Raw genomic sequence first — 12986 nt, forward strand, 5'->3', positions numbered from 1 at the left:
AATGAAAAGATGATAATTTAAAGATTGTTGGTGACCAAATAGTTGCTGGTAGCCACTGACTTCCATAGTATTACATTTTTATTTATTTTTTTCATACTATGAAAATCAGTGGCTACTAGCAACTGTTTGATTACTCACATTCTTCAAAATATCTTCTCTTGTGTTCAAAATAATAATAATAATAAAAATTACACAGGTTTGGAACTTGAGGGTGAGTAGATGATGACAGGATTTTCATTTTTGGTTGAACTATCATGACTATCAACTGTGCTGTCAGGCAGCACACTCTTTGTTTACTCCGAAGACACTCAGATGAAGGTAAAGGAGTTTTACCTGCACCCTCATTCGTTCCTGAGCCTTGAGGTAAATATTCTCAAAGGCCATCTGCTGGTTCTTTAGCGGAAGCATCATCGTGCCACTGCCATCCGGTCCTTTTTTAAGGAACAAGCTAGAATTGAAAAGTTCATGTGAATAATGGAAGTCCAGTTTCAAGTGAATTAGGTTCAATTAGCTTTTACAGAAAAGGGAATTCAGTAGAATTCAGGTATGCTCAGCTAACCTCTCCACGGACAGTGCTGCCAACATACACACATGGTGATTGGCATCTGCTAAATGAGAGGAGAGAACCACAGACACCGGTAGCTCCTCCTCCCGCAGTGTTAGCTCCGCCCACTTACAGCATGGGTCCACCATAAAAAATTAATTATGACGTAACTGACTGTTATTTAAAATAGTACTGTTACAATATCAAATTAATAATGTACAGTACTATTTATACTAAAATAAACATTACACTGTACTTACCTCCAGCAAAGCCAGTAAACACTGCCTTAGTGCCACTCTCACCGCTGAAGTACATTTGCCAGATTTACCCAAGATGCTGTACAAAGAAAGTGAATATAATTTAACCTAAAGAAGTTCTTAAAGAATCTCTTTTCGTCGTGCCTAACAACGTCCATTAGCTGTTATAAATTCACTGTCAACCATGGCTTCTTGGGGCTTATTGCTTTAACATACCACAGCACTACCAAGGTACATCACAGCCTCTGTAGCTCACCAGAATCCTGATATGACTTTGAGCAGAGCTCCTTTGATATGTGCCATCTCATCTTCCTGCTCGCTCACAGAAGGAGTGCGGCCCAGACAGCGGATGGACGGCAGAAGAGAGCACAGGATGGCAGCACACACCTCCTGGTCTTGCCGATATAGAGAACAAACATCTCTGTATGGAAAACCAAAATACATCACAAAAAAGTTACTGGAACAGTTATTTACATTTTGACATCCAAGATGTAGATAAGTCTGTCATTGGAACAGATTTGGAGAAATTGAGCATTTCACATCACTTGCTCACAAATGGATCCTCTGCTGTGAATGGGTGCCGTCAAAATGAGAGTCCAAACAGTAAAAAAAAAACAAAAAAAAAAACACTTCACACTATAATCCATCAATTTAATGTCTTGTGAAATAAAAAGCTGTGTGTTTATAATAAACAAATCCATCATTAACAGGTTTTTAACTTCAAACCACTGTTTCTGGCTAGAACAGCCCTCTAAAATAAGTCCTCTATCAATAATAATGCTTTCTCCTGAGAAAAGTTGTCTTGTCTGAATCAGAAGAGAAATATGCACAGATCAAGCTCATTTTACAAGGAAAAACAGTCCAGAACATTCTAAATAAATGTGTTGATGAATTTTGATGTGAGAGGACAACAGAATGGACTTTCTTAATGGACTTGTGTCACTGGAGGATTATAAGGATTAAGGATTATAAACTTTTATACTTTGATTATTTTGGTCAGAAGATGTGAGAAAAAACACCTTATTGATAGATGTTTCTTACAAACTTTTAACTTCACAAAATGTTAGTTGATGGTTTGGAGTGGTGTGGATTACGGTGATGTTTTTATCAGCTGTTTGAACTATCATTCTGATGGCACCCATTCGCTGCTAATGGTAAACAAGTAATGTAATGCTAATTTTCAGGATGAACTTTTTACTGCACTATATATATATATATATATATATATATATATATATATATATATATATATATATGTATGTAATATTGAACATAAGGGAAATTGAGGTATCCTTACGCCAGAGGCCTTAGAAGAGTATCGAATTCTTCAGGATCCAGAGATGTGATTTCTGCTGGGAGTTTCTTCAGCAATGAAAGATACTACACAAATAAAGGATGATAGAGACTTTACATGCATCAGATACATCCAAGATGTGTTAATATATCAGGACAACAGTCAAGAGCCTGATTTATGTTCATGACTGTAGCCAATGTTTGCATTATTTGAGAATCAGTACATTAAACAGCATAATCACCATGTGGAGGTGAAGCATCTGAGAGAAGTCTATGAGGTCCAACAGTTTGAGCAATTTGCGTTGGGTGTCCAGAGGTTTGAAGGAGAATCCACCGTTGAGTTCTGAAGATGCACATAGGGACAGGAAACCAAGCACAGACAGGAAGGCCAAGTCTTGTCTGGATAAATGTTCCTCAGATAATGCACTCTTGGTCCCTATGATCAAAAATGAAGAAAAAACGCAATTATGTGATCTGAACTGCTGAAGAAAATTAAATCACACAACATTAATCCCTGCTTATATCTCTTTGAGCACCTGTTGTGTACTTTGAATCAGCAGCTTCTTCATTAGACTGGTGAGGTCTGAAAGTGCTGTGGTGTGTCCCATCTCCATCTTCAAAGAGATCAATCTCCTCCTGAGTGTCCATTTGGGTTCTGCTCATATCCATATCTTCATCCATTGGGTCATTCTCCATGACTGTGTTGTCCTTTTTACTTGAGTTGCTTAACTGCAAACGTAAAAGGCGTGCTTTAGATGATCGGCAAGAAAAATAACAGTTTGGTTGTAAAATCTCAGTATCATTTCTAACTGAAAGAATCTATGCTTAAATGCATTTGTATATTTAAAGGTGTTAAAGTGTATAATTTCAGTGGCACTAGAGGAATTAAATCATAAAAATGTTTTCAAATACACTCAGGAAACATTGAGATGAGGTGCAAGTAAGTCTCACCAGTTGTTTAGATATGTCACACAGGTCATTTAGCAACCTCACAGGCAAAGTTTTCATGAATAAATTGCGAGAAGTGGTGGAAATTTCGTCCTCCTAAAAAAAAAAAAGTAAAAAAAATAAATAAATAAAAAAATAAGCTGATTTTTTCTGGAGTAACTAGACAAGGAGCTTTAAAAAAACATTCTGACCAATCTATCAACCTGTCTGCAAACACATTAAAAAGAACCGACTTTTTAAGTCAGAAATCACCTTGACTCACAAGAAGTTTTATTCCACACATATGTGTATATCAGCAGAAGAAAGAAAGTCAAACTATTATGGAACAACATGACGGCTGACAGCATTTTCATTTCTAGGTGGACTATCCCTTTAAGAAACCCTGAAGTTTTAAAGCATAAAACTTCGGATTCGGATAAAATAATGCAGAGTGGTATTATTATAGTATTTCTAGAATTGAAAATTATAAATGAGAAAATCTGTCTATGCTAATTAGTTAGCAACTGTAGTTAGAAATGATAGTCACATCTTGTATATGGTTGTTGTTCCTTACCTGTTCTCTTCTGCTAATACTCTCAGCGCACAACAGCATCACTGACTGAATTGCTTTGATGGTATCATTCTCATTTAGTTTGCTCTTGGCCGTTGATATATAGTGACTAAATTCATGAACCAATGCCTACAAAAGGAGGAAAAATCAATTAATTACCCGGGTCCAGAGTAATTCAGATAATCAGGAAAAGAAAAAAATTGTGATTATCCACACCTAACATTTGTAATCATTCGATATATTTTTGCTGAATCTTAAAATCAATATGCAAACAACATGAAGACAGGACATCAAATATTGAATGATTTTAAATGCTTGTTTAAAGGCACTTTTTTAGTATTACAATGAATTTAGGACCGTATCAATGATACAAACACTGATACTGATTTGTTTTTTAAACTGACTTTTTTTTTCGCATTTCTGGAGATAAAATCAGTAATTATAGAAATTCAGCATTTACAGCAGGGTTCCTCAATTAGTTTTTGCCAAGCCAAGGGCAACTGACCTATTATTACAATTATATTATTGTTACTTTTGTTAAAATAATCAAAAGATGGTCACAAGATAAATATTCTGATTTTTTCCCCCAGTAGTCTGTTTTATTCAAACAATTATGAGCATTTTTGCATTTAGATACAGAAGAACTTTGCCTGCTGAATATTAAAAACATATGATCAATCAAAAGATCTGGATCTCCATGTCTGCCAGCTGTTCCTGCTCATCTCCAGACTGGATCTCTTCTCTCCACTTTCCCTAATTAAAGATTCAATTATTAGATCTGTCAGCATTAATATTTTTATATTTTGATATTTTTGGGGGATCAAACTGTAACACCGTGTGTCCCAACCAGATGCAACGCGATAAAAAGTATCTTTTCCATGTAGCTTTTGTCCTAACCACCTGCGACAACGACACGTGACAATAAGCGACACGGATTTATTTTTTAGAAATGGTTTTTATTTTCTGCGACGTCACCATAAACACCATACAAAATATGACAGTGATAATCTCAGGTAATGATTATGTGCTTTATTCAGTGTTAAAAGTGTCTAATGTGAGTTTAAATATTATTTTGTGTGATCTTTATAGCCATAGTGAAAGTAACAATAGATATTTTGTGTTTGAACTTTGTGTCAGCGCATCATAAATAGAACGATTCAGCAGTTTTCTGTCGTGGATTTGTTGCACCGCACCACATTGAGTGTAGACAGCATCACTGATTATAAGAAGTTCTGTTGTATTTTGTTGCGTCACACTGCGCTGCTTGCGTCCAGTGTAGACACGATGTAAGTTAATGTCGCTTTCTGATCCCTCTCTTAATCTTCCATTCAACTTTAATTCAAATTAATTTGAAACAAAAAATTTCCAAAAAATTTTCTCTCACAGGCCACATCCGCCTATTGAGGAACCCTGATTTACAGTATAAATGAAAGCCAGGACTGATTTAACATCTTTTAATGTAAGTGAACTTTATATTGATGAAAACTGATGGATGACATTGATGGAAAATCCCACCTTGGCTTTTAGGAAGAGGGGAGAGTGACAGGCCTGCTCTTCTGTGAGGAGCCCGGTACACACATAAGCAGCCAGAACGCCAGTGAGCAGCGAAACACAGTGCAACACACACACGTGGGGAGTGTTTGAACTCTGTAAAGTGAGGTAAGGCAGAATCACAACACTGACAGAAACTGTAGTTCATTTATATGAAGACACTACAGACGCTGTACTGCTTGACATTCATATTCTATAGTACAGCCAGCTATACTTACATCAGGAGAGTAGCAGTTAAACAGCTGCTCAGCAACAGACAGGAGACTGTGCTCCAATTTGCTTCTGAGAGCTTGAATAACAGTGAACTGTGGTTTCTCGGAGTAAACAATGTCTTTGTCAATCGTAGCACCAGTATTGGAGTGCGTGTCATCAAAACTGAACTGAAGGAAGAGACTCTCAATCTCCCCCAAACTGTCTTTCCCCTCAGTGAAGAAGGAACTCTGTGGACAGAAACTGTATAGGACACAGAGACATAATACTAAACTTAGCTTTTAATATTGTTAGACATTAGAAACAATTCTCAGCCACTTTTAATCATCTAAATTCTGTGCGATTAATCGAAATTTTCATGCTGTTTTGTCCACAGTAAAGTTCAGCCAATATCTTTTTTTATTCGGGCTAGTTAAATTCATATTGGGCTACCAAAACCTGAAGAATGCCTGCCCAAAGGGCTACCAGGGATTTGGAAATTTTGCGAGCCCTGAGGCTATTTACACTAAGCTGATTGCAGCCACTTGTGTTTATTTCAGCCGCTCCACGCACGTTTCTGAAGCGGCTCTCCCTGCTGCTTCTGTCAAGATACACACATATGCCTCCTTTGAATAAATATGTAGCCAAAATCTGTCAAAATCCCACCAAAATCTGTTGCCATGACTTATCGCGAGAGGCAAAAGGTTACGTTTTAGTCGCATAACATTGGTTAATGAAAACGGCGTCATTTCCCAATACTTTTTTTTATCGACATTTATAAAATATCGCCAAAGTTTTGTGCAAATCTGTCATGGAAACGCACCTAATGACATACGGTAAAGCACAATTTTTTAGGTATTGTTTTAGACTCAAAACTTAAATTTGATAAACATATAAAAAAGCTATCAAAAATGGTAAGGAGTAACCGTAATTGTTTTAGACTTATTAGAAAATATATCTCAAATGAGGCAGCTCATCTTTTTATGCATGCAATGATCTTGTCCCGCATCTCATACTGTATTACAGTTTGGACTCAAACAAGTGATTCCTTAATCAAAAAAATTTAAATGTTGTATAATCGTGCTCTAAAAATAATAGATAAAAAGCCAAATCTATGGCATCATAGATTTGGCTTTTTACCAAATCTAAAGGACCTCTAAAGGACCTCTACAGCCCTGAAAGACAGCGGAGACCAGGACTAGAGCCCCAGAGACACATCCCCTGTAAAGACCTTGTCTCAAACGACCACCGGGACAAGACCACAGTTTGAGTCCTCTGCACAATCTGACTTTGCTGCAGCCTGGAATTGAACTGCTGGTTGCGTCTGGTCAGAGGAGAACTGGCCCCCCGACTGAGCCTGGTTTCTCCCAAGGTTTTTTCTCCATTCTGTCATCGATGGAGTTTTGGTTCCTTTCCGCTGTCCCTTTTGGCTTGCTTAGTTGGGGACACTTCATTTACAGCGATATCGTTGACTTGATTGCAAATTATTGCACAGATACTATTTAAACTGAACTGAGCTGCAAGATGACATCACTGAATTCAATGATGAACTGCCTTTAACTGTCATTTTGCATTATTGACACACTGTTTTCCTAATTAATGTTTTTCAGTTGCTTTGACGCAATCTTTTTTGTTTAAAGCGCTATATAAATAAAGATGACTTGACTTGACTTGGCATCACTGCAACGTTTTAAAAAAAATTAATATGCTAAGCTTTACAAATTTTAAAAACCTGTCATATATAAAATTTATTTTTAAATGTTAGCACAATAAGGCACCATCTGCTCTATGTAAATTGATAAAGAGACGATACAAGTAGAATCACTAGGAGTTTGGCAGGTGGGAATTGTAGGATTAATTTTCGTAGAACTACACAAGGGCAAAGAGCCTTATCTATTGAGGGCCCCAAACTCTGGAACCTATTGCCAAATGAGTTTAAGGAAATACTTGAAATATTGCATTTACATCGAAGGTAAAGCGGTGGTTCAAAATAAACCAGAACTACACACATATTTAAATGTAATAATATTTGTATGTAAAAGTGTAATGTAATGTAAAAGTTTTTTTTTTTTTTTTTGAAAGTTGAAAGCTCCATTCTTTTATGTTTAATTTAGTTATGTTTAATTTTAATTTTAATGTCTAGGTAGGTATTTTAATGTCTATAATGTCTATATTGTGGTAGTTTTATTCTATGAATAGTAGTTTTATTCCTTATTCCTTTTATTCCTATTTTTATTTTTATTTTTTAGAAAAGCCTTTCTAGGGACCTGAGATGCAAATGAGCTTTTGCTATACTCTCTATGTGCGATACATATTTTCCAGTTTTGACTGGGATAATGTTTTTTGTACTGTCCCTATACAAATAAACTTATAAATAAATAAATAAAATAAAACATTCACAATGAAATAGATTTCATTTACATTTCTGCATTTAGCACTGTTATTTAACTCTACTTACTGCGCTATTAGTAAACAGGGCAATGATATGATTATATTATATGATAAGTATGCTGTTGGTTTCTGAAGAAAAATTCATTTTGACGTACTGTGGGTTAGTTCAAGTGATGCAACTCCCCAACAGGGTTATTTGTAACTTAAGCAGCAACCATAAACCAAACAAATAAATAAATAATAACATACATACATGCATATTTTTTTTCACCAAAGATTAATTATAAAAATGACAAACATTCATTACAGTGATTCAGATATATTGCCTGGAAATCAAATCAGACATTGGTAGTGCCACACAGTTGACATTAGTATTATTAATATATATATATACACATATAAAAAATATATATATATTTTTTTGTAGTTGCTGTTGTTGTTGTTGAAGTAACATGAATCCAGCAGTAACCAACAAATAATAAAATAAAATAAAAACTGATCTGCATATTATTCACACTTTTGTGACAGCTGTTCTCTGAGTGAACCACACTGACCTCTCTGGCTTCAGGCTGCCCATCAGAAACATCAGTCCTGCTCTGCTATCTTTCAGTGTCAAAGAGACCAGAATTCTAGGAATGAGGTTCATTGGAAAATCCCTGAAAAGACCAAAAAAAATGTTGGCATACTTAACATTAGTAGCAACTTCAGCTAAAATTCAAAGGAGAAATGTGAAATTGAATAAAATGATTAACCACAAAACCTAAATTTTTTTGAAATTTTGAAGAAAACCCAAGCGGTTCTTGTCCATAAAAAACTTGCCACTACACTATGCTAATTAGTAATACAGCGACGCTGGACCTGGTGATAATGAGGTGAGGTCTGCTGTTCTCCTCCGTCTCCTCATTCTGTTCGTTCATGACCAGCCAGCTGATGATTGAGTCTGTCAGAGTGGGCGGCTCTCCACCCGTCTCCATCAGCACTCCACTGGTGACGTCTTGATTGTGAACACTTTTAGGGATGGAGCACTTCAACAAGGCCTGGGCCAAGCAGAGGGCACCAACGCTAGGAGAAACAATAAAAAGTGAGCACTAGAGTTTATAAACGTTAAAGAAATATTACTAGTTAAATTATTTTAACTCAGTTTTGAAAAACAAACTACAACTGGTTGATAGTATTTATAAAGGAATGCATAAAAAATAAAAACATAAAAAATTTGGTTTCATCAAAACTGTTAAAATAATTTGTGATTATTTTGGAATCTTTATTGAAAACATGTATATTATAAATAAGTAAACAGAATAGAATAAAAAAATTATATTATTATTTACTTATTGCAAAGAAACTGATATTTCTTACTGACACACTACAGCAAAAGATAGAAATAACTGATTTAAAACCATTTTTTTAGCTGGTGAAAATACTAGTGTTCTAATCATTTTGGCCACCACTGTATAATAAAATATAAAAACTATATTGATAAAAATGTCACTGATAGTTACAGTAATATATCATTCAGTAAATTACTACAAATGTTTTCTATTTTATAAACTGATAGATACAGTAAGTGCAAATTATTTTCCACATGAGAGATTAAGTTGGATTTTAATTACAATATTTTTATAGATTCAAACTAAGCTTGTAAAGATGCACTGTGAAACTCACAGAGAGGGCTTGCAAACAGCACCAGAGAAGACTTTCCAGAACTCTCTATCGACAGGCACCAGAGATTCTTGCACCATGATACGCAACAGCTCCAGACACAAGCTCCCGATCTGGGCTGAGCCGACTCCACGCAGAGCCAGAGCCCAAACTCTGCCCCACAGACGGCCCACCTCAGAGCAGTTTGCTGAGCTCTTGGCATGGCAGAGCGCCACCTCCCTCAGACAGCGCAGGACGTACGGTCCCCTCTCGCCCCGACGCTGCTGTTCACCCTGAAGCTGGCAGAGCAGCCCCAGCAGAGGCACAAGATCATCAGCAGACAGGGTAGATGGGTATTTGGATATCAGAGCAGCTGTGACCTGTAACCTGTCAATTGACATAAAGAGTTACAGCACTACATATTACTTCAATATTAGACCCTTTGCACTAAAGGTGCATTTCGTGTCATCCAGCAGACTTTTGTTATCAAATAAGCAAGAATATTTCAGTGCAGATAACACAGAGAAAGAGTACACATTGTTCATACTAGTGACACTGTAACAATACAAAGCTCTGCAAAGTAACTTTAACTGAATATGAATTAATAACGACTTTTATGTCAAAAACAACTGGATGCAAACCTGAGGCAGGGCAGGACAGGCCAACATCTGTACTTTAGGATTGTGGTGAGTGCCAGTAACAAATTGTAATACTGCCAATATGAACCTCCCTTTATTCAATGCTTAAAGGATTTATGAATTATTTGTGCTTTAATCTTTACCAGGGAATCATGTCAAAGTCGCTGTGGTGGGGCTGCAGTTTGGAACGTATCACCTCCCAATTTATCAGTGATGGCTCAATTCGTCTGCGTTTGCAGCTCTGCAGACTGTCCCGCTGAGTATCCCGACAGAGAGATGTAGTCACTTCCGAAACAGGAGTGCTTTGATTGAACAACTAGAAAAACAGAGCACATTCATGAATACTGTAAGCATCTAACAAGTGAAATAGCAGAGGACTACATTAATGCAACAGACAATGGGCTTTCTCATAAATAAAAGCATTGTTATGTACCATGGTAATACTATGGACCCTTAACATATACCATGGTATTATTATTATTGTGCTCCAAAGCACAGAATTTCTATTAATTACAAGCAAATAAGGGTTAATGAGCAAAACATCCATTAATCACCTGGTGGCAGACATCAGCTGTCAGTTCAATGAGATTTTCTTTCACAGCTATGTGACGAGAGCCGGTGGCATATTTCCCTCTGCTGCCAATCTGACTGATCTCACTGACAAGAGCATCATAGAGGGTGCAGAGCTGACCCTGCCATCTGACCCAGTCTTCTGCATAAGCACCTGTGCCAGCAAAGGGTTTTGGTAAGTATGTGTTTTTTGTTGAGTACCATATTTGATACATTAGGCTTTTATGGCTCACATTGTATGATGCACTATATGAGAAAATGGAGCTCACACTCAATGAAGAAAAAGAAACACTTCAATACTCAAAAATATGCAGTTGACCCTTTGCCGGGAGTTTGATTAACAGGGAATCTGACCAATCATAATGCATAATCTACCATTTTGTCCGCCAAACAAACCAGACAGAAGTGTACATTAACGTCGGTGGCATTGAACTTGAAAAATGGTGTGTATTGGCATCTTTCAGCGCAAGATACCTTCTGATGTTCATTCATGCTTATTTCATGCTATAACTAAAGCATGTGTCCTCTGCACAATGTGACTTTGCTGCAGCCTGGAATTGAACTGCTGGTTTTGTCTGGCCAGAGGAGAACTGGCCCCAAAGTTTTTTCTCCATTCTGTCACCGATGGAGTTTTGGTTCCTTGACGCTGTCACCTCTGGCTTGCTTAGTTGGGCACACTAAATTTCCAGCAATATTGTTGACTTGATTGCACAGATACTATTTCAACTGAACTGAGCTGGATGATGACATCACTGAATTCAATGATGAACTGCCTTTAACTGAAAAATTGAGTGTTTACTATTTTCTTTTTGCATTATTGACACACTATCTCCCTATTTACTCTAATGCTGTAAAGTTGCTTTGACATAGTATGTATTGTTAAAAGCACTATATAAATAAAAGTGAATTGACTTGAGTTTATTTGCAATAAACTCAAAAATATCATGTTTTGTATTATGTTATCATGTTTTTATTGTGTTTTCTTGTGTTAGTTAGCTAGTATTTTTTACCTAATCAAAATAACCCAACTGCAGTTTGATTGCGATTAATTGGAATGCACAATGAAAAAAACTTGATTTTTGAGTTATCGGTTTTTGCAAATGAACTCTTTAACTACTGTAGTGAGGAAGAGATGATTGGTTCACATGCCACATGAACTGAGGCACTACAGTGATCTGACACAAAACACATTAAAGAGCCACAAAATGGAATTTATTGTTTGAATTTCTTAAAAAAATGACAACATTAGAAAGGTGAGAATTAAGTAACTTGTTGGACCTAGCAACAGTAACTAAGTGGGGCATTTTATATATTTGATATAATCTGATATTTATATGGCTAAAAAGTAAGTAACAATTCTGACAGCTTGTAATATAAATCAATGAAATCTTTACAACAGCACAGACTATTTACATCAAATGCACATTAATATCAGCTGTAACTCGATATCTCCCTAATAATGTTTTAGTAAAATGATATTCATATGCGTTTCTGATCATACAAATATGTTTTATGATCATACCTCAGTAGATTTTATTTCAGTTAAAGACTAATTGATCCTGGTCCATACAATTATTGAAAAAAATGGCACATGTAATTAGCCCATTAGGTCAGCATTAGGTCAATGCATCATGGGCTCTCCATGGGAGAGGTCCTATCAGGTCATCATGAGGTTACACTATCATTGGCTCTCCATGGGGTGTTATTGTATTGTTTGTAGCACATTTGCTACCAGGTATAAAAGTCTGTTCTCACAGACAGTACCTTGGGTTAAAATTGTTTGAAGGATGACATGCTAACATCACTGCTGAAGAACTGCTACACTGCTACCTTCAATAAATTCTTCTCCCCACAAGAACTTTGGTCAAGCTTACTTATTTTATGTATTAAAGAAATCTAGTACATTGGCGAGCCACCCAAAACACTGCTCAGCCAAATACAGCAAAATCGAACAATTTGGCGAGCCAGCCAGGAGAGACTGACAAGAAGAGAACACACCAACTGCAACAAGAAGTGAACAAAAGAGTTTTGGAGATTCTACAGTCTGTAGTAATTGTTAAAGAAACATTTTAGTCCAGTAATCAAGAGATTGTAGAAGCAAGGGCTTGGTCCTTTCTCTTTGTGTCTGTAGGAATTGAATAAAAAACAATTTAATCTGTTCATCAAGAGATTGCTGAAGCTAAAGCTTGGTCCTTTCTCTTTATGTCTGTAGGAATTGTTTAAGAAACAATTTAGTCCATTCATAAAGAGACTGTAGAAGCAGAGGCTTGGTCCTTTCTCTTTTTGTAGGAATTGTGTAGAAAACTATTTAGTCCATTTGTTTAGAGACTGTAGGAGCCATAGATAGCATTGGGGCTGATGCTGCTTCAAGAATTGAGAATACTTGACTGGGTGCTAATTCAGTAGCCACTATTTTA

At 36.4% G+C, this 12986-nt stretch overlaps 1 protein-coding gene across 1 annotated transcript in view; it reads right to left on the minus strand.

Annotated features, from left to right (window-relative positions):
* The window catches only part of atm (ATM serine/threonine kinase), a 61266-nt gene that overhangs the window by 39124 nt on the left and 9156 nt on the right, over positions 1–12986 (minus strand). The window contains exons 8-23 of the mRNA XM_042739098.1: positions 10554–10723; positions 10143–10315; positions 9386–9748; positions 8582–8785; positions 8278–8379; positions 5362–5596; positions 5108–5239; positions 3596–3721; positions 3046–3138; positions 2631–2823; positions 2337–2530; positions 2099–2181; positions 1058–1222; positions 805–880; positions 560–690; positions 334–448 (exon numbers count right to left, since the gene is read on the minus strand). Coding sequence (XP_042595032.1) covers positions 334–448; positions 560–690; positions 805–880; positions 1058–1222; positions 2099–2181; positions 2337–2530; positions 2631–2823; positions 3046–3138; positions 3596–3721; positions 5108–5239; positions 5362–5596; positions 8278–8379; positions 8582–8785; positions 9386–9748; positions 10143–10315; positions 10554–10723 — 2555 coding nt within the window. The remainder of the gene's footprint in view (positions 1–333; positions 449–559; positions 691–804; positions 881–1057; positions 1223–2098; positions 2182–2336; positions 2531–2630; positions 2824–3045; positions 3139–3595; positions 3722–5107; positions 5240–5361; positions 5597–8277; positions 8380–8581; positions 8786–9385; positions 9749–10142; positions 10316–10553; positions 10724–12986) is intronic.

Source organism: Cyprinus carpio, chromosome B15 (genome assembly GCF_018340385.1).
Source record: "Cyprinus carpio isolate SPL01 chromosome B15, ASM1834038v1, whole genome shotgun sequence".
NCBI lineage: Eukaryota > Metazoa > Chordata > Actinopteri > Cypriniformes > Cyprinidae > Cyprinus > Cyprinus carpio.